The 22,484-nt window shown below is 51.3% G+C and overlaps 1 protein-coding gene across 1 annotated transcript in view; it reads right to left on the reverse strand.

Annotated features, from left to right (window-relative positions):
- Window positions 1–291: 291 nt before the first annotated feature.
- Window positions 292–22,484, reverse strand: part of LOC135553261 (contactin-5-like) — a 447,274-nt gene continuing 425,081 nt past the window's right edge. Inside the window, exons 19-21 of the mRNA XM_064985436.1 lie at window positions 18,711–18,823; window positions 7,620–7,788; window positions 292–1,623 (exon numbers count right to left, since the gene is read on the reverse strand). Coding sequence (XP_064841508.1) covers window positions 1,505–1,623; window positions 7,620–7,788; window positions 18,711–18,823 — 401 coding nt within the window. The 3' untranslated portion in view covers window positions 292–1,504. The remainder of the gene's footprint in view (window positions 1,624–7,619; window positions 7,789–18,710; window positions 18,824–22,484) is intronic.

Consider the following 22,484-nt stretch of genomic DNA (forward strand, 5'->3'; position numbering starts at 1 on the left):
ACAATGAGAAACGTCAGGAGGACTGACTAAATGTCTTACTTCTGCAGGATATACATGTATCATCCTAGCATTGCATCAATCATCAGAGAACACTGAATGTCAGGAAATCAGCCTTGACATGATTGGATGTTGAACACAAAGACGTTGGGATCATGATATTAATTTCCCTCGAGTGGGAAAGGGACACCTCAGACATGTGCAGTATCTTCTTGTTGAGATTATAGTAAAGACAGACCACACTCAGTTAAAAAATAAACATCCCATTTATTTGTACTGACACCATGAGCCTCCACGGAGTCATCAAGTCTTTGTCTAAAGATGTGTTTGGGCACTACAGTTGAGTCCAGGTGGTCAGATATACCTGTCTGTCCAACAGATTAACAAGCATTGCTCCTCGCTGTCTGAAAAACACGAACTTTGACCTTGCTGAAATACACCACTCACTTTTTCTTTGTGTTTCTAAAAGGTAAAACAATGTACAAAAAGCAAGTCTGGAAATACTATAAAAACATGTTTTTTATTTCCTCTCATTGTTCTCCATTCTCTCTCTGAAGAAAACTATGCACTGATCTCTACAGAGCTGATGCTTGTTAGGCAGCCAACAACTACATGGATGCAGATAACTAATGAAAAGCGAGACGGAGGCCAGGCTGATTCAAGCTGATTCCAGTACTACAACCTTACAGACAGACAGACAGACAGACAGACAGACAGACAGACAGACAGAAACAGACAGAAACAGACAGAAACAGACAGACAGACAGACAGACAGACAGACAGACAGAAACAGACAGAGACAGACAGAGACAGACAGAGACAGACAGAGACAGACAGACAGACAGACAGACAAATAGACAGCCAGACAGACAGAAACAGACAGCCAGCCAGACAGCCAGACAGCCAGACAGACAGACAGACAGCCAGACAGCCAGAACACCTCAACAGCAGTAGCTTTCAGGGAATTGTTCACACTCTGTAGAGCCTCAGAGCTGTTGGGGTCATCACCTGGAAGCAGTTAGATGCCAGTCACCAGGTAATGACAAGAAAACAACAGCCCATAAAGTTAAAGTAACTACGTCCCAAATGGCACCCTATTCCCTACATAGTGCACGACTTTTGACCTGGCCCATAAGGCACTATATAGGGAATAGGGTACCATTTGAGATGCAAATTAAATGATTAAACTAGAGTGCACAGTTACAGTACAACACTACAAGTGATGCTTGGAAAGAACTGCCAAAACATACTAAATAAAGATTAGTTCCACTCCCAGAAAATAATAGTTGTTTTTTCACCATCCGTCATCTGTAAACAATCTGTTGGTTTGTTGGTATCAGGAGTGGATCTCCTTGGCAGGCCCTGGGTCTGATTGGCTGATGCGTAAGGCGAGAGCAAGCAGACAGTCTGAGGAAGGGAGGGATGGAAGGAACGAGGGATGAGGAAATGAGGAGAGGTCCAGTCCTTCCAAGTAAAGGAGAATGGAGGGATGGAGGAGGCGGAGGCCTCACCAGGAAGCTGAAGGCACGAGAGGAACAGAGAGGAGCAACGCCAAAGTCCATGGCCATGTCAGACCCCATGGTAGCAGGCTGTGAACCGAACGCTGGCCACTCTTCACCCGGACACCTAGAGATGGAAGGATGGAGGGAGACAGGGGGAATCGAGGGATGGATGGGGAGACAGGGAACAGAGGGATGGATGGGGAGACAGGGGGAATAGAGGGATGAGGAAGACAGGGGGATAGAGGGATGGATGGGGAGACAGGGGGAATAGAGGGATGAGGAAGACAGGGGGATAGAGTGATGGATGGGGAGACAGGGGGATAGAGGGATGGATGGGGAGACAGGGAACAGAGGGATGGAGGGAGACAGGGGGAATAGAGGGATGGAGGGAGATAGGGGGAATAGAGGGATGGATGGGGAGACAGGGGGAATAGAGGGATGGATGGGGAGACAGGGGGAATAGAGGGATGGATGGGGAGACAGGGGGAATAGAGGGATGGATGGGGAGACAGGGGGAATAGAGGGATGGATGGGGAGACAGGGAACAGAGGGATGGATGGGGAGACAGGGAACAGAGGGATGAGGGATGAGGGAGACAGGGAATGGAGGGATGGATGGGGAGACAGGGGGAATAGAGGTATGGATGGGGAGACAGGGGGAATAGAGGTATGGATGGGGAGACAGGGGGAATAGAGGTATGGATGGGGAGACAGGGGGAATAGAGGTATGGATGGGGAGACAGGGGGAATAGAGGTATGGATGGGGAGACAGGGAGAATAGAGGGATGGATGGGGAAACAGGGGGAATAGAGGTATGGATGGGGAGACAGGGAACAAAGGGATGAGGGAGACAGCGGGAATAGAGGGATGGATGGGGAGACAGGGAACAGAGGGATGAGGGAGACAGGGAACAGAGGGATGAGGGAGACAGGGGGAATAGAGGGATGGATGGGGAGACAGGGAACATAGGAATGAGGGAGACCGTTATTGGAGGGATAGATTGGGAGACAGAACGGAGAGTTGGGGGGATGGATGGGGAGACAGGGAACAAAGGGATGAGGGAGACAGGGAATGGAGGGATAGATTGGGAGAAGGAAAAGAGGGTTGGGGGGATGGATGGGGAGACAGGGAACGGAGGGATGAGGGACATAGGGAACGGAGGGATGGGGGTTGGATGGGGAGACAGGGAACAAAGGGATGGGGGATGAGGTAGACAGGGAACAAAGGGATGGATGGGGAGACAGAGAATGGAGGGATGGGGGATGGATGGGGAGACAGAACGGAGGGATGGATGAGGGAGACAGGGAACGGAGGGATAGGGAGACAGAGAACGGAGGGACGGGGGATGGATGGGGAGACAGAGAACGGAGGGATGGGGGATGGATGGGGAGACAGGGAACAAAGGGATGGGGGATGAGGTAGACAGGGAACAAAGGGATGGATGGGGAGACAGAGAATGGAGGGATGGGGGATGGATGGGGAGACAGAACGGAGGGATGGATGAGGGAGACAGGGAATGAAGAGGTGGGGGATGGATGGGGAGACAGGGAACGGAGGGATAGGGAGACAGAGAACGGAGTGATGGATGGATGGGAGACAGGGAACGAAGGGACGGGGGATGGATGGGGAGACAGAGAATGGAGGGATGGGTGAGGGAGACAGGGAATGAAGAGGTGGGGGATGGATGGGGAGACAGGGAACGGAGGGATGGGGGAGACAGGGAACGGAGTGATGGATGGATGGGAGACAGGGAACGAAGGGACGGGGGATGGATGGGGAGACAGGGAACAGAGGGATGAGGGAGACAGGGGGAACAGAGGGATGGAGGGAGACAGGGGGAATAGAGGGATGGAGCGGGAGACAGGGAACAGAGGGATGGAGGGAGACAGGGGGAACAGAGGGATGGAGGGGGAGACAGGGAACAGAGGGATGGATGGGGAGACAGGGAACAGAGGGATGGATGGGGAGACAGGGGGAATAGAGGGATGGAGAGGGAGACAGGGAACAGAGGGATGGATGGGGAGACAGGGAACAGAGGGATGGATGGGGAGACAGGGAACAGAGGGATGGAAGGGGAGACAGGGAACAGAGGGATGGATGGGGAGACAGGGAACGGAGGGATGGAAGGGGAGACAGGGGGAATAGAGGGATGGAGAGGGAGACAGGGAACAGAGGGATGGATGGGGAGACAGGGGGAATAGAGGGATGGAGAGGGAGACAGGGAACAGAGGGATGGATGGGGAGACAGGGAACAGAGGGATGGATGGGGAGACAGGGAACAGAGGGATCGAGAGACAGAGAACGGAGGGACGGGGGATGGGGGAGACAGGGAACGGAGTGATGGATGGATGGGAGACAGGGGATGGAGGAATGGATGGGGAGACAGGGGATGGAGGAATGGATGGGGAGACAGGGGGAATAGAGGGATGGATGGGGAGACAGGGAACAGAGGGATGGAAGGGGAGACAGGGAACAGAGGGATGGAAGGGGAGACAGGGAACAGAGGGATGGATGGGGAGACAGGGAACGGAGGGATGGAAGGGGAGACAGGGGGAATAGAGGGATGGAGAGGGAGACAGGGAACAGAGGGATGGATGGGGAGACAGGGGGAATAGAGGGATGGAGAGGGAGACAGGGAACAGAGGGATGGATGGGGAGACAGGGAACAGAGGGATGGATGGGGAGACAGGGAACAGAGGGATGGAAGGGGAGACAGGGAACAGAGGGATGGATGGGGAGACAGGAAACGAAGGGACGGGGGATGGATGGGGAGACAGGGAACGAAGGGATGGAAGGGGAGACAGGGAACAGAGGGATGGAAGGGGAGACAGGGAACAGAGGGATGGATGGGGAGACAGGGAACAGAGGGATGGATGGGGAGACAGGGAACAGAGGGATGGATGGGGAGACAGGGAACAGAGGGATGGAAGGGGAGACAGGGAACAGAGGGATGGAAGGGGAGACAGGGAACAGAGGGATGGATGGGGAGACAGGGGGAACAGAGGGATGGAAGGGGAGACAGGAAACGAAGGGACGGGGAGACAGAGAACGGAGGGACGGGGGATGGGGGACAGGGGATGGAGGAATGGAAGGGAAGACAGGGAGCAGAGGGATGGAAGGGGAGACAGGAAACGAAGGGACGGGGGATGGATGGGGAGACAGGGAACGAAGGGACGGGGGACGGATGGGGAGACAGGGAACAGAGGGATGGAAGGGAAGACAGGGAGCAGAGGGATGGAAGGGGAGACAGGGAACAGAGGGATGGATGGGGAGACAGGGAGCAGAGGGATGGAAGGGGAGACAGGGAACAGAGGGATGGATGGGGAGACAGGAAACGAAGGGACGGGGGATGGATGGGGAGACAGGGAACGAAGGGATGGGGAGACAGAGAACGGAGGGACGGGGGATGGGGGAGACAGGGAACGGAGTGATGGATGGATGGGAGACAGGGAACGAAGGGACGGGGGATGGATGGGGAGACAGGGAACAGAGGGATGAGGGAGACAGGGGGAACAGAGGGATGGAGGGAGACAGGGGGAATATAGGGATGGAGAGGGAGACAGGGAACAGAGGGATGGATGGGGAGACAGGGAACAGAGGGATGAGGGAGACAGGGGGAACAGAGGGATGGAGGGGGAGACAGGGAACAGAGGGATGGAGGGGGAGACAGGGAACGGAGGGATGGGGAGACAGGGAACAGAGGGATGGATGGGGAGACAGGGAACAGAGGGATGGGAGACAGAGAACGGAGGGACGGGGGATGGGGGAGACAGGGAAAGGAGTGATGGATGGATGGGAGACAGGGGATGGAGGAATGGATGGGGAGACAGGGAACGAAGGGATGGATGGGGAGACAGGGAATAGAGGGATGGATGGGGAGACAGGGAACGAAGGGACGGGGGATGGATGGGGAGACAGGGAACAGAGGGATGAGGGAGACAGGGGGAACAGAGGGATGGAGGGAGACAGGGGGAATATAGGGATGGAGAGGGAGACAGGGAACAGAGGGATGGATGGGGAGACAGGGAACAGAGGGATGGAGAGGGAGACAGGGAACAGAGGGATGGATGGGGAGACAGGGAACAGAGGGATGGAGAGGGAGACAGGGAACAGAGGGATGGATGGGGAGACAGGGAACGGAGGGATGGGAGACAGAGAACGGAGTGATGGATGGATGGGAGACAGGGAACGAAGGGACGGGGGATGGATGGGGAGACAGAGAATGGAGGGATGGATGGGGAGACAGGGAACGAAGGGATGGATGGGGAGACAGGGAATAGAGGGATGGATGGGGAGACAGGGAACGAAGGGACGGGGGATGGATGGGGAGACAGGGAACAGAGGGATGAGGGAGACAGGGAACAGAGGGATGGAAGGGGAGACAGGGAACAGAGGGATGGATGGGGAGACAGGGAACGAAGGGATGGATGGGGACACAGGGAACGAAGGGACGGGGGATGGATGGGGAGACAGGGAACAGAGGGATGGATGGGGAGACAGGGAACACAGGGATGGAAGGGGAGACAGGGAACGGAGGGATGGATGGGGAAACAGGGAACAGAGGGATGGAAGGGGAGACAGGGAACAGAGGGATGGAAGGGGAGACAGGGAACAGAGGGATGGATGGGGAGACAGGGAACGAAGGGACGGGGGATGGATGGGGAGACAGGGGAATAGAGGGATGGATGGGGAGACAGGGAACAGAGGGATGGATGGGGAGACAGGGGGAATAGAGGGATGGATGGGGAGACAGGGGGAATAGAGGGATGGATGGGGAGACAGGGAACAGAGGGATGGATGGGGAGACAGGGAACAGAGGGATGGATGGGGAGACAGGGGGAACAGAGGGATGGAAGGGGAGACAACTTTAGTGACTAGAGAGCAGAGGACTAAATGCAGCCTGGAGTCCAAACTGAAACTCAATTTCATTATTGTTTGACTTCACTGAGAAAACACTAGTGAAACAGAACGACATTCCGTTTGGATTCTGGGTTTGACAACAAACTCCTTAAATTGTCAGCATTTCAAGGAAAATAACAAGTTAAGACAGGCAGGCTCGTGCTATAAGAAAGCCAAACATTTCCAATCAACAGAACCACATTTTTGTCAGGGTGGTTTCTTCTCAGACACAAATGAAGCTAAAATAATTCACAAGCACACAGCCGTCTGAAGTGGGCTAATCTCTCACATGTTAGCAGCTTTGAAACTGCAGACATGAATCTTTCCTCTGACAGAGAAAGAGAAAACAACATGTTTATATGATGAGAACAACTGTAGAAAGTTGTCAACTTTACATTTCTCTTGTTTGATAGTTAAATGGCAGTGGCGTAGGTGTGTGTGTGTGTGTGTGTGTGTGTGTGTGTGTAGGACTGCGTGTGCGTAGGACTGCGTGTGCGTAGGTGGGTGTGTGTATTCAGTGGTGTATGTGTTTGTGAGTGAGTGTGTGCAGTCATGCGTGTGTGTGTGTGTGTGTGGTTATTAAAACAGTATTTGCCAAGGGAAACTTGGCTGAGGTAACAGCTGTGGCTGTGGTGACTCAATGAAGCACTTTAAAAGCCCAGTGCAGACAACAGTGTGATGGTCCTGTGTTTCATATGTATATTTCCACATTATGAGGTTGGAATAATGCTGTCAAATTGTTAAAATTATGATAATGTATTTTTATTGTATGAGGGAAAGTGAGGGTTGTAGTTTTGGCCTGCCTGGTGATGTCACCAAATTACATGATAGACCAATAAGAAAGAGAGTTCCAAAGCTCTCTGCCAATAACAGATCGTTTTCCGTTGTCCCCTCCCCACTCAGACCACTCCCAGACAGCTGTAGCAAAATTCTTGCTTGGGAAATCACTCTTTGCTAAGAAACAATTTCTGTTTCTTTTTGACATTTTTTTAATTAAAAAAACCACAGTAAGGTACTAACTTTTAACTAGAAATGATTTGATATTGCAATAAAAACAACTGCTTTGGACTTTTAACAGAATATCGGCAGAAATAAAAGGTAGATTTTGGTGTACTTGATTGGTCCATTAACTCCTTGCCTAGTAAATGGAAAACAAGGTACTATATAAGCGAAATACCACAATGTGTGTTGGGTTGAGTGTGTTACGAGAGTCTTGTCTTACCTGAAGAGGTGAGTACTCTGACTTGGGAGCTGATTGCTCCCTCTCCCCCCTCACTCAAAGCCCGCACCTCAATGATGTAGGTGCCTCCCTCCGGGAGAGAGAGGACGGCCGATGGGGTGATAGTCCTCATCACCTGATTGTGGACACGCCCCTCCTGACTCAACAACACCTGTAGTTGGACCCAGAACCAATCAATCAGTCAGTGTCACTCAATCATCAGCCAGTCAGTCACTAGATCACCAGTCAGTCAATCAATCAATTCATCAATCAACCTTTAGGACCCACACACAACACTACCCCCCTCCACACACAGTTGAGACTGCAGATGTGATACACACAGAGGAAAAGAGTTGGTCTTCTTTTTCCGAAAGGTTGACAGTTCCTGGTCTACAGCCTCTCAGGGTTGACTAGCCCTGGCCTACAGCCTCTCAGGATTGACTGGCCCTGGCCTACAGCCTCTCAGGTGTGACTGGCCCTGGCCTACAGCCTCTCAGGATTGACTGGCCCTGGCCTACAGCCTCTCAGGGTTGACTGGCCCTGGCCTACAGCCTCTCAGGTGTGACTGGCCCTGGCCTACAGCCTCTCAGGATTGACTGGCCCTGACCTACAGCCTCTCAGGATTGACTGGCCCTGGCCTACAGCCTCTCAGGATTGACTGGCCCTGGCCTACAGCCTCTCAGGATTGACTGGCCCTGGCCTACAGCCTCTCAGGATTGACTGGCCCTGGCCTACAGCCTCTCAGGATTGACTGGCCCTGGCCTACAGCCTCTCAGGATTGACTGGCCCTGGCCTACAGCCTCTCAGGATTGACTGGCCCTGGCCTACAGCCTCTCAGGATTGACTGGCCCTGGCCTACAGCCTCTCAGGATTGACTGGCCCTGGCCTACAGCCTCTCAGGATTGACTGGCCCTGGTCTACAGCCTCTCAGGGTTGACTGGCCCTGGCCTACAGCCTCTCAGGTGTGACTGGCCCTGGCCTACAGCCTCTCAGGTGTGACTGGCCCTGGCCTACAGCCTCTCAGGTGTGACTGGCCCTGGCCTACAGCCTCTCAGGTGTGACTGGCCCTGGCCTACAGCCTCTCAGGTGTGACTGGCCCTGGCCTACAGCCTCTCAGGTGTGACTGGCCCTGGCCTACAGCCTCTCAGGTGTGACTGGCCCTGGCCTACAGCCTCTCAGGTGTGACTGGCCCTGGCCTACAGCCTCTCAGGTGTGACTGGCCCTGGCCTACAGCCTCTCAGGTGTGACTGGCCCTGGCCTACAGCCTCTCAGGTGTGACTGGCCCTGGCCTACAGCCTCTCAGGCTTGACTGGCCCTGGCCTACAGCCTCTCAGGCTTGACTGGCCCTGGCCTACAGCCTCTCAGGTGTGACTGGCCCTGGCCTACAGCCTCTCAGGTGTGACTGGCCCTGGCCTACAGCCTCTCAGGATTGACTGGCCCTGGCCTACAGCCTCTCAGGTGTGACTGGCCCTGGCCTACAGCCTCTCAGGATTGACTGGCCCTGGCCTACAGCCTCTCAGGTGTGACTGGCCCTGGCCTACAGCCTCTCAGGTGTGACTGGCCCTGGCCTACAGCCTCTCAGGTGTGACTGGCCCTGGCCTACAGCCTCTCAGGTGTGACTGGCCCTGGCCTACAGCCTCTCAGGCTTGACTGGCCCTGGCCTACAGCCTCTCAGGTGTGACTGGCCCTGGCCTACAGCCTCTCAGGTGTGACTGGCCCTGGCCTACAGCCTCTCAAGCTTGACTGGCCCTGGCCTACAGCCTCTCAGGATTGACTGGCCCTGGTCTACAGCCTCTCAGGATTGACTGGCCCTGGCCTACAGCCTCTCAGGATTGACTGGCCCTGGCCTACAGCCTCTCAGGTGTGACTGGCCCTGGCCTACAGCCTCTCAGGTGTGACTGGCCCTGGCCTACAGCCTCTCAGGATTGACTGGCCCTGGCCTACAGCCTCTCAGGTGTGACTGGCCCTGGCCTACAGCCTCTCAGAATTGACTGGCCCTGGCCTACAGCCTCTCAGGTGTGACTGGCCCTGGCCTACAGCCTCTCAGGATTGACTGGCCCTGGTCTACAGCCTCTCAGGTGTGACTGGCACTGGCCTACAGCCTCTCAGGATTGACTGGCCCTGGCCTACAGCCTCTCAGGATTGACTGGCCCTGGCCTACAGCCTCTCAGGTGTGACTGGCCCTGGCCTACAGCCTCTCAGGCTTGACTGGCCCTTGCCTACAGCCTCTCAGGCTTGACTGGCCCTGGCCTACAGCCTCTCAGTTGTGACTGGCCCTGGCCTACAGCCTCTCAGGATTGACTGGCCCTGGCCTACAGCCTCTCAGGATTGACTGGCCCTTGCCTACAGCCTCTCAGGATTGACTGGCCCTGGTCTACAGCCTCTCAGGCTTGACTGGCCCTGGCCTACAGCCTCTCAGGTGTGACTGGCCCTGGCCTACAGCCTCTCAGGATTGACTGGCCCTGGTCTACAGCCTCTCAGGCTTGACTGGCCCTGGCCTACAGCCTCTCAGGTGTGACTGGCCCTGGTCTACAGCCTCTCAGGATTGACTGGCCCTGGCCTACAGCCTCTCAGGGTTGACCTATCCTGACCTACAGCCTATCAGGTGTGACTGGCCCTGGTCTACAGCCTCTCAGGATTGACTGGCCCTGGCCTACAGCCTATGAAATAAAAGCCAGCAGATACTGTTTCTTTAGACAGTGTCTTTTTACTGCAGCCATTTATGCAATGCTTCAGTTTCAATAGCCTTCTCCGGTCAACATACCACAGTAGACATTGTTTCATACCTGTAGGCTATGTTCATTCAGATGGGTCACTGCCGGAGCTAATAAGACCTAAACAGATGCTGGCCCTCTGGTTACTGGCTCCATCCGTCTTCCATAGAGCACTAATGATGTTGGCTATAGGCAGTTTGTATCTGGCTGTTTATTTAATTCGTTTTTTTACAAACCTTTATTTTAGGATGACTGAGAATACATTCTCATTTACATCAACTGATCTGAGGAAGGGTAGTAGGGAAGGTGAGTTAGCTGGTACAGTACAGTAAGTACAGTATGACAGTATGGTTGTGTGAGTTAGCTGGGGGGTGATTAAGAGACTATATACAGTATGACAGTATGGTTGAATGAGTTAGCTGGGGGTGATTAAGAGACTATATACAGTATGACAGTATGGTTGAATGAGTTAGCTGGGGGTGATTAAGAGACTATATACAGTATGACAGTATGGTTGAATGAGATAGCTGGGGGTGATTAAGAGAATATATACAGTATGATATTATGGGAACCAGGACACCGGTACCAATATTGACCTGGCCAGTAGAGTAAGGAGACCTGGCCAGTAGAGTAAGGAGACCTGATCAGTACAGTAAGGAGACCTGGCCAGTACAGTAAGGAGACCTGGCCAGTAGAGTAAGGAGACCTGGCCAGTACAGTAAGGAGACCTGGCCAGTACAGTAAGGAGACCTGGCCAGTAGAGTAAGGAGACCTGGCCAGTACAGTAAGGAGACCTGGCCAGTACAGTAAGGAGACATGGCCAGTAGAGTAAGGAGACCTGGCCAGTAGAGTAAGGAGACCTGGCCAGTAGAGTAAGGAAACCTGGCCAGTACAGTAAGGAGACCTGGCCAGTACAGTAAGGAGACCTGGCCAGTAGAGTAAGGAGACCTGGCCAGTAGAGTAAGGAGACCTGGCCAGTAGAATAAGGAGTCCTGGCCAGTACAGTAAGGAGACCTGGCCAGTAGAGTAAGGAGACCTGGCCAGTAGAGTAAGGAGACGTGGCCAGTACAGTAAGGAGACTTGGCCAGTAGAGTAAGGAGACCTGGCCAGTACAGTAAGGAGACCTGGCCAGTACAGTAAGGAGACCTGGCCAGTAGAGTAAGGAGACCAGGACAGTACAGCAAGGAGACCTGGCCAGTACAGCAAGGAGACCTGGCCAGTACAGCAAGGAGACCTGGCCAGTACAGTAAGGAGACCTGGCCAGTAGAGTAAGGAGACCTGGCCAGTACAGTAAGGAGACCTGGCCAGTACAGTAAGGAGACCTGGCCAGTAGAGTAAGGAGACCTGGCCAGTACAGTAAGGAGACCTGGCCAGTAGAGTAAGGAGACCTGGCCAGTACAGTAAGGAGACCTGGCCAGTACAGTAAGGAGACGTGGCCAGTACAGCAAGGAGACCTGGCCAGTACAGTAAGGAGACCTGGCCAGTAGAGTAAGGATACCTGGCCAGTACAGCAAGGAGACCTGGCCAGTACAGTAAGGATACCTGGCCAGTACAGTAAGGATACCTGGCCAGTACAGCAAGGAGACCTGGCCAGTACAGTAAGGATACCTGGCCAGTACAGCAAGGAGACCTGGCCAGTAGAGTAAGGAGACCATGTGATCATTTATCACTCCAGTGTTAATCTGAAAAACTATAATCATTCGCCTACCTCCTCATGCCTTTTGCACACAATGTATATAGACTCTTTTTTTTTCTACTGTGTTATTGACTTGTTAATTGTTTACTCCATGTGTAACTCTGTGTTGTCTGTTCACACTGCTATGCTTATCTTGGCCAGGTCGCAGTTGTAAATGAGAACTTGTTCTCAAATAGCCTACCAGGTTAAATAAAGGTGAAATAAAAAGACCTGGCCAGTACGGCAAGGAGACCTGGCCAGTACAGCAAGGAGACCTGGCCAGTAGAGTAAGGAGACCTGGCCAGTAGAGTAAGGAGACCTGGCCAGTAGAGTAAGGAGTCCTGGCCAGTACAGTAAGGAGACCTGGCCAGTAGAGTAAGGAGACCTGGCCAGTAGAGTAAGGAGACGTGGCCAGTACAGTAAGGAGACTTGGCCAGTAGAGTAAGGAGACCTGGCCAGTACAGTAAGGAGACCTGGCCAGTACAGTAAGGAGACCTGGCCAGTAGAGTAAGGACACCAGGACAGTACAGCAAGGAGACCTGGCCAGTAGAGTAAGGAGACCTGGCCAGTACAGTAAGGAGACCTGGCCAGTACAGTAAGGAGACGTGGCCAGTACAGTAAGGAGACCTGGCCAGTACAGCAAGGAGACCTGGCCAGTACAGCAAGGAGACCTGGCCAGTACAGCAAGGAGACCTGGCCAGTACAGTAAGGAGACCTGGCCAGTAGAGTAAGGAGACGTGGCCAGTACAGTAAGGAGACCTGGCCAGTACAGCAAGGAGACCTGGCCAGTACAGTAAGGAGACCTGGCCATTAGAGTAAGGAGACCTGGCCAGTAGAGTAAGGAGACCTGGCCAGTAGAGTAAGGAGACCTGGCCAGTACAGTAAGGAGACCTGGCCAGTACAGTCAGGAGACCTGGCCAGTACAGTAAGGAGACCTGGCCAGTACAGTAAGGAGACCTGGCCAGTAGAGTAAGGAGACCTGGCCAGTACAGTAAGGAGACCTGGCCAGTACAGCAAGGAGACTTGGCCAGTAGAGTAACTCTGTGTTGTCTGCACATCTTGGCCAGGTCGCAGTTGTAAATGAGACCTGGCCAGTACAGTAAGGAGACCTGGCCAGTAGAGTAAGGAGACCAGGACAGTACAGCAAGGAGACCTGGCCAGTACAGTAAGGAGACCTGGCCAGTACAGTAAGGAGACCTGGCCAGTACAGTAAGGAGACCTGGCCAGTAGAGTAAGGAGACCGTGGCCAGTACAGCAAGGAGACCTGGCCAGTACAGTAAGGAGACCTGGCCAGTAGAGTAAGGAGACCTGGCCAGTAGAGTAAGGAGTCCTGGCCAGTAGAGTAAGGATACCTGGCCAGTAGAGTAAGGAGACCTGGCCAGTACAGTAAGGAGACCTGGCCAGTACAGTAAGGAGACCTGGCCAGTAGAGTAAGGAGACCTGGCCAGTAGAGTAAGGAGACCTGGCCAGTACAGTAAGGAGACCTGGCCAGTAGAGCAAGGAAACCTGGCCAGTAGAGTAAGGAGACCTGGCCAGTAGAGTAAGGATACCTGGCCAGTAGAGTAAGGAGACCTGGACAGTAGAGTAAGGAGACCAGGACAGTACAGCAAGGAGACCTGGCCAGTACAGTAAGGAGACCTGGCCAGTACAGTAAGGAGACCTGGCCAGTAGAGTAAGGATACCTGGCCAGTAGAGTAAGGAGACCTGGCCAGTACAGTAAGGAGACCTGGCCAGTACAGTAAGGAGACCTGTCCAGTAGAGTAAGGAGACCTGGCCAGTAGAGTAAGGATACCTGGCCAGTAGAGTAAGGAGACCTGGCCAGTACAGTAAGGAGACCTGGCCAGTACAGTAAGGAGACCTGGCCAGTAGAGTAAGGAGACCTGGCCAGTACAGTAAGGAGACCTGGCCAGTACAGTAAGGAGACCTGGCCAGTAGAGCAAGGAGACCTGGCCAGTAGAGTAAGGAGACCTGGCCAGTAGAGTAAGGAGACCTGGCCAGTACAGTAAGGAGACCTGGCCAGTAGAGTAAGGAGACCAGGACAGTACAGCAAGGAGACCTGGCCAGTACAGTAAGGAGACCTGGCCAGTACAGTAAGGAGACCTGGCCAGTACAGTAAGGAGACCTGGCCAGTAGAGTAAGGAGACGTGGCCAGTACAGCAAGGAGACCTGGCCAGTACAGTAAGGAGACCTGGCCAGTAGAGCAAGGAGACCTGGCCAGTAGAGTAAGGAGTCCTGGCCAGTAGAGTAAGGATACCTGGCCAGTAGAGTAAGGAGACCTGGCCAGTACAGTAAGGAGACCTGGCCAGTACAGTAAGGAGACCTGGCCAGTAGAGTAAGGAGACCTGGCCAGTAGAGTAAGGAGACCTGGCCAGTACAGTAAGGAGACCTGGCCAGTAGAGCAAGGAGACCTGGCCAGTAGAGTAAGGAGACCTGGCCAGTAGAGTAAGGATACCTGGCCAGTAGAGTAAGAAGACCTGGCCAGTACAGTAAGGAGACCTGGCCAGTACAGTAAGGAGACCTGGCCAGTAGAGTAAGGAGACCTGGCCAGTACAGTAAGGAGACCTGGCCAGTACAGTAAGGAGACCTGGCCAGTACAGCAAGGAGACCTGGCCAGTACAGTAAGGAGACCTGGCCAGTAGAGTAAGGATACCTGGCCAGTACAGCAAGGAGACCTGGCCAGTACAGTAAGGATACCTGGCCAGTACAGTAAGGATACCTGGCCAGTACAGCAAGGAGACCTGGCCAGTAGAGTAAGGAGACCATGTGATCATTTATCACTCCAGTGTTAATCTGAAAAACTATAATCATTCGCCTACCTCCTCATGCCTTTTGCACACAATGTATATAGACTCTTTTTTTTCTACTGTGTTATTGACTTGTTAATTGTTTACTCCATGTGTAACTCTGTGTTGTCTGTTCACACTGCTATGCTTTATCTTGGCCAGGTCGCAGTTGTAAATGAGAACTTGTTCTCAAATAGCCTACCAGGTTAAATAAAGGTGAAATAAAAAGACCTGGCCAGTACGGCAAGGAGACCTGGCCAGTACAGCAAGGAGACCTGGCCAGTAGAGTAAGGAGACCTGGCCAGTAGAGTAAGGAGACCTGGCCAGTAGAGTAAGGAAACCTGGCCAGTACAGTAAGGAGACCTGGCCAGTACAGTAAGGAGACCTGGCCAGTAGAGTAAGGAGACCTGGCCAGTAGAGTAAGGAGACCTGGCCAGTAGAGTAAGGAGTCCTGGCCAGTACAGTAAGGAGACCTGGCCAGTAGAGTAAGGAGACCTGGCCAGTAGAGTAAGGAGACGTGGCCAGTACAGTAAGGAGACTTGGCCAGTAGAGTAAGGAGACCTGGCCAGTACAGTAAGGAGACCTGGCCAGTACAGTAAGGAGACCTGGCCAGTAGAGTAAGGACACCAGGACAGTACAGCAAGGAGACCTGGCCAGTACAGTAAGGAGACCTGGCCAGTAGAGTAAGGAGACGTGGCCAGTAGAGTAAGGAGACGTGGCCAGTACAGTAAGGAGACCTGGCCAGTACAGTAAGGAGACCTGGCCAGTACAGTAAGGAGACCTGGCCAGTACAGTAAGGATACCTGGCCAGTACAGCAAGGAGACCTGGCCAGTAGAGTAAGGAGACCATGTGATCATTTATCACTCCAGTGTTAATCTGAAAAACTATAATCATTCGCCTACCTCCTCATGCCTTTTGCACACAATGTATATAGACTCTTTTTTTTTCTACTGTGTTATTGACTTGTTAATTGTTTACTCCATGTGTAACTCTGTGTTGTCTGTTCACACTGCTATGCTTTATCTTGGCCAGGTCGCAGTTGTAAATGAGAACTTGTTCTCAAATAGCCTACCAGGTTAAATAAAGGTGAAATAAAAAGACCTGGCCAGTATGGCAAGGAGACCTGGCCAGTACAGCAAGGAGACCTGGCCAGTAGAGTAAGGAGACCTGGCCAGTACAGCAAGGAGACCTGGCCAGTAGAGTAAGGAGACCTGGCCAGTAGAGTAAGGAGACCTGGCCAGTATAGTAAGGAGACCTGGCCAGTAGAGTAAGGAGACCTGGTCAGTACAGTAAGGAGACCTGGCCAGTACAGTAAGGAGACCTGGCCAGTACGGCAAGGAGACCTGGCCAGTACAGCAAGGAGACATGGCCAGTAGAGTAAGGAGACCTGGCCAGTAGAGTAAGGAGACCTGGCCAGTACAGTAAGGAGACCTGGCCAGTACAGTAAGGAGACCTGGCCAGTACGGCAAGGAGACCTGGCCAGTACAGCAAGGAGACCTGGCCAGTAGAGTAAGGAGACCTGGCCAGTACAGTAAGGAGACCTGGCCAGTACAGTAAGGAGACCTGGCCAGTACAGCAAGGAGACCTGGCCAGTAGAGTAAGGAGACCTGGCCAGTACAGTAAGGAGACCTGGCCTGTAGAGTAAGGAGACCTGGCCAGTACAGTAAGGAGACCTGGCCAGTAAAGTAGGGAGACCAGGCCAGTACAGCAAGGAGACTTGGCAAGTACAGTAAGGAGACCTGGCCAGTACAGCAATGAGACCTGGCCAGTACAGTATGGAGACCTGGCCAGTATAGTAAGGAGACCTGGCCAGTATAGTAAGGAGACCTGGCCAGTACAGTCAGGAGACCTGGCCAGTACAGTAAGGATGCCTGGCCAGTACAGTAAGGAGACCTGGCCAGTACTGTAAGGAGAACTGGCAAGTACAGCAATGAGACCTGGCCAGTACAGTAAGGAGACCTGGCCAGTACTGTAAGGAGACCTGGCCAGTAGATTTGGGAAACCTGGCCAGTGCAGTAAGGAAACCTGGCCAGTAGAGTATGGAGACCTGGCTGTTAGAGTAAGGAGACCTGGCCAGTACAGCAAGGAGACCTGGCCAGTACAGTAAGGAAACCTGGCCAGTACAGTAAGGAGACCTGGCCAGTAGAGTAAGGAGACCTGGCCAGTAGAGTAAGGAGACCTGGCCAGTACAGCAAGGAGACCTGGCCAGTACAGTAAGGATGCCTGGCCAGTACAGTAAGGAGACCTGGCCAGTACTGTAAGGAGAACTGGCAAGTACAGCAATGAGACCTGGCGAGTACAGTAAGGAGACCTGGCCAGTACTGTAAGGAGACCTGGCCAGTAGATTTGGGAAACCTGGCCAGTGCAGTAAGGAAACCTGGCCAGTATAGTATGGAGACCTGGCTGTTAGAGTAAGGAGACCTGGCCAGTACTGCAAGGAGACCTGGCCAGTACAGTAAGGAGACCTGGCCAGTGCAGTAAGGAGACCTGGCCAGTAGAGTAAGGAGACCTGGCCAGAAGAGTAAGGAGACCTGGCCAGTACAGCAAGGAGACCTGGCCAGTAGAGTAAGGAGACCTGGCCAGTACAGCAAGGAGACCTGGCCAGGACTGTAAGGAGACCTGGCCAGTAGAGTAAGGAGACCTGGCCGGTAGAGTAAGGAGACCTGGCCAGTACTGTAAGGAGACCTGGTCAGTAGAATTAGGAAACCTGGCCAGTACAGTAAGGAGACCTGGCCAGTACAGTAAGGAGACCTGGCCAGTAGAGTAAGGAGACCAGGCCAGTAGAGTAAGGAGATGTGGCCAGTACAGCAAGGAGATGTGGCCAGTACAGCAAGGAGATGTGGCCAGTACAGCAAGGAGATGTGGCCAGTACAGCAAGGAGACCTGGCCAGTACAGCAAGGAGACGTGGCCAGTACAGCAAGGAGACCTGGCCAGTAGAGTAAGGAGACGTGGCCAGTACAGCAAGGAAACCTGGCCAGTACAGCAAGGAGACCAGGCCAGTAGAGTAAGGAGACCTGGCAAGTAGAGTAAGGAGACGTGGCCAGTACAGCAAGGAGACCTGGCCAGTACAGCAAGGAGACCTGGCCAGTAGAGTAAGGAGACGTGGCCAGTACAGCAAGGAAACCTGGCCAGTACAGCAAGGAGACCTGGCCAGTACAGTAAGGAGACGTGGCCAGTACAGCAACGAGACCTGGCCAGTAGAGTAAGGAGACGTGGCCAGTACAGCAAGGAGACCTGGCCAGTACAGCAAGGAGACCTGGCCAGTACAGCAACGAGACCTGGCAGGTAGAGTAAGGAGACCTGGCCAGTAGAGTAAGGAGACCTGGCCAGTAGAGTAAGGAGACCTGGCCAGTAGAGTAAGGAGACCTGGCCAGTACAGCAAGGAGACCTGGCCAGTACAGCAAGGAGACCTGGCCAGTAGAGTAAGGAGACCTGGCCAGTAGAGTAAGGAGACCTGGCCAGTAGAGTAAGGAGACCTGACCAGTAGAGTAAGGAGACCTGGGCAGTACAGCAAGGAGACCTGGCCAGCAGAGTAAGGAGACCTGGCCAGTAGAGTTAGGAGACCTGGCCAGTACAGCAAGGAGACCTGGCCAGTAGAGTAAGGAGACCTGGCCAGTAGAGTAAGGAGACCTGGCCAGTAGAGTAAGGAGACCTGGCCAGTACAGCAAGGAGACCTGGCCAGTAGGGTAAGGAGACCTGGCCAGTAGAGTAAGGAGACCTGGCCAGTACAGCAAGGAGACCTGGCCAGTAGAGTAAGGAGACCTGGCCAGTAGAGTAAGGAGACCTGGCCAGTACAGCAAGGAGACCTGGCCAGTAGAGTAAGGAGACCTGGCCAGTAGAGTAAGGAGACCTGGCCAGTAGAGTAAGGAGACCTGGCCAGTAGAGTAAGGAGACCTGGCCAGTAGAGTAAGGGGAAGTACCTTGTATCCTATGACATCTGACTCGTTGTCTTTAGACTTGACCGGGTCCCAGTTTAATGATACGTTAGTCCCTTCCTGAATCCACACAAGGTTGGCGGGAGGCTGGACTGGAGCTGAGGAGAAAGCACAGGGATCAATCTTAACTAAACGCTTTCATCCATACATTATATTGTCATCCATATCAGAGTGTATTTCAACAAATAAGTTCATTATAGTACTATTTCTTGCATGCAGAATAGCAAGCTTTCCATCTTAATACTACATGTGAAACGGTCTTTCAGAGTCATGTACTGTATATTATAAAACTGGTTGTTTGGATCCTGGATTCTGATTGGATGAGCAGCATTTTAAGTGATGATGTTTTGGCTGTCACAGACTTACCTATGCCTGCTAACAATTCCATCTGAAAATGATTGCTGCTCCTAATAAGAATATTATGTTGCTGTCTAAATCCTCTCTGGTGTACATCTCTACTAGAATATCATGTTGTTGTAGTTGTCTGAATCCTCTCTGGTGTACATCTCTACTAGAATATCATGTTGTTGTCTGAATCCTCTCTGGTGTTCATCTCTACTAGAATATCATGTTGCTGTCTGAATCCTCTCTGGTGTTCATCTCTACTAGAATATCATGTTGCTGTCTAAATCCTCTCTGGTGTTCATCTCTACTAGAATATCATGTTGCTGTCTGAATCCTCTCTGGTGTTCATCTCTACTAGAATATCATGTTGTCTGAATCCTCTCTGGTGTTTATCTCTACTAGAATATCATGTTGTCTGAATCCTCTCTGGTGTTCATCTCTACTAGAATATCATGTTGCTGTCTGAATCCTCTCTGGTGTTCATCTCTACTAGAATATCATGTTGTTGTAGTTGTCTGAATCCTCTCTGGTGTTCATCTCTACTAGAATATCATGTTGTTGTAGTTGTCTGAATACTCTCTGGTGTTCATCTCTACTAGAATATCATGTTGTCTGAATCCTCTCTGGTGTTCATCTCTACTAGAATATCATGTTGTTGTAGTTGTCTGAATCCTCTCTGGTGTTCATCTCTACTAGAATATCATGTTGTCTGAATCCTCTCTGGTGTTCATCTCTACTAGAATATCATGTTGTTGTAGTTGTCTGAATCCTCTCTGGTGTTCATCTCTACTAGAATATCATGTTGTCTGAATCCTCTCTGGTGTTCATATCTACTAGAATATCATGTTGCTGTCTGAATCCTCTCTGGTGTTCATCTCTACTAGAATATCATGTTGTTGTCTGAATCCTCTCTGGTGTTCATCTCTACTAGAATATCATGTTGTCTGAATCCTCTCTGGTGTTCATCTCTACTAGAATATCATGTTGCTGTCTGAATCCTCTCTGGTGTTCATCTCTACTAGAATATCATGTTGTTGTAGTTGTCTGAATCCTCTCTGGTGTTCATCTCTACTAGAATATCATGTTGTTGTAGTTGTCTGAATACTCTCTGGTGTTCATCTCTACTAGAATATCATGTTGTCTGAATCCTCTCTGGTGTTCATCTCTACTAGAATATCATGTTGTTGTAGTTGTCTGAATCCTCTCTGGTGTTCATCTCTACTAGAATATCATGTTGTCTGAATCCTCTCTGGTGTTCATATCTACTAGAATATCATGTTGCTGTCTGAATCCTCTCTGGTGTTCATCTCTACTAGAATATCATGTTGTTGTCTGAATCCTCTCTGGTGTTCATCTCTACTAGAATATCATGTTGTTGTCTGAATCCTCTCTGGTGTTCATCTCTACTAGAATATCATGTTGTCTGAATCCTCTCTGGTGTTCATATCTACTAGAATATCATGTTGATGTCTGAATCCTCTCTGGTGTTTATCTCTACTAGAATATCATGTTGTCTGAATCCTCTCTGGTGTTCATATCTACTAGAATATCATGTTGATGTCTGAATCCTCTCTGGTGTTTATCTCTACTAGAATATCATGTTGCTGTCTGAATCCTCTCTGGTGTATATCTCTACTAGAATATCATGATGTCTGAATCCTCTCTGGTGTTCATCTCTACTAGAATATCATGTTGATGTCTGAATCCTCTCTGGTGTTTATCTCTACTAGAATATCATGCTGTTGTAGTTGTCTGAATCCTCTCTGGTGTTTATCTCTACTAGAATATCATGTTGCTGTCTGAATCCTCTCTGGTGTTCATCTCTACTAGAATATCATGTTGCTGTCTGAATCCTCTCTGGTGTTTATCTCTACTAGAATATCATGCTGTTGTAGTTGTCTGAATCCTCTCTGGTGTTTATCTCTACTAGAATATCATGTTGATGTCTGAATCCTCTCTGTTGTTTATCTCTACTAGAATATCATGTTGCTGTCTGAATCCTCTCTGGTGTTTATCTCTACTAGAATATCATGTTGATGTCTGAATCCTCTCTGGTGTTCATCTCTACTATCATGAATATCATGTTGCTGTCTGAATCCTCTCTGGTGTTTATCTCTACTAGAATATCATGTTGTCTGAATCCTCTCTGGTGTTCATCTCTACTAGAATATCATGTTGTCTGAATCCTCTCTGGTGTTCATCTCTACTAGAATATCATGTTGTTGTAGTTGTCTGAATCCTCTCTGGTGTTTATCTCTACTAGAATATCATGTTGCAGTCCGAATCCTCTCTGGCGTTTATCTCTACTATCATGAATATCATGTTGTTGTCTGAATCCTCTCTGGCATTTATCTCTACTAGAATATCATGTTGTCTGAATCCTCTCTGGTGTTTATCTCTACTATCATGAATATCATGTTGCTGTCTGAATCCTCTCTGTTGTTTATCTCTACTAGAATATCATGTTGATGTCTGAATCCTCTCTGGTGTTCATCTCTACTAGAATATCATGTTGCTGTCTGAATCCTCTCTGGTGTTCATCTCTACTAGAATATCATGTTGTCTGAATCCTCTCTGGTGTTTATCTCTACTAGAATATCATGTTGATGTCTGAATTCTCTCTGGTGTTCATCTCTACTAGAATATCATGTTGCTGTCTGAATCCTCTCTGGTATTTATCTCTACTATCATGAATATCATGTTGTTGTCTGAATTATTTCCATTATTTGTGTAAATATTTGTATGAACTTAACAAGTTTCAACAACTGAGACGTAAACTGAACAAGTTCCACAGACATGTGACTAACAGAGATGGAATAATGTGTTCCTGAACAAGGGGGGGACCAAAAGTAACCATCAGTATCTGGTGTGGCCACCAGCTGCATTAATACTGCAGTGCATCTCCTCCTCATGGACTGCATGAGATTTGCCAGTTCTTGCTGTGAGGTTTTACCCCACTCTTCCACCAAGGCACCTGCAAGTTCCCGGACATTTCTGGGGGGAATGGACCTAGCCCTCACCCTCCGATCCAAGAGGTCCCAGATATTTCTGGTGGGGAATGGCCCTAGCGATCCAAGAGGTTCCAGACATTTCTGGGGGGGAATGGCCCTAGCCCTCACCCTCCGATCCAACAGCTCCCAGACGTGTTCAATGGGATTGAGATCCTGGCTCTTCACTGGCCATGGCAGAACACTGACATTCCTGTCTTGCAGGAAATCACACACCGAAAAATGACCAGTATGGCTGGTGGCATTGTCATGCTGGAGGGTCATGTCAGGATGAGCCTGCAGGAAGGGTACCACATGAGGGAGGAGGATGTCTTCCCTGTAACACACAGCGTTGAGATTCCCTGCAATGACAACAAGTTCAGTCTGATGATGCTATGACACACCGCCCCAGACCATGATGGACCCT

This window comes from Oncorhynchus masou, chromosome 13, assembly GCF_036934945.1.
Source record: "Oncorhynchus masou masou isolate Uvic2021 chromosome 13, UVic_Omas_1.1, whole genome shotgun sequence".
Classification (NCBI taxonomy): domain Eukaryota; kingdom Metazoa; phylum Chordata; class Actinopteri; order Salmoniformes; family Salmonidae; genus Oncorhynchus; species Oncorhynchus masou.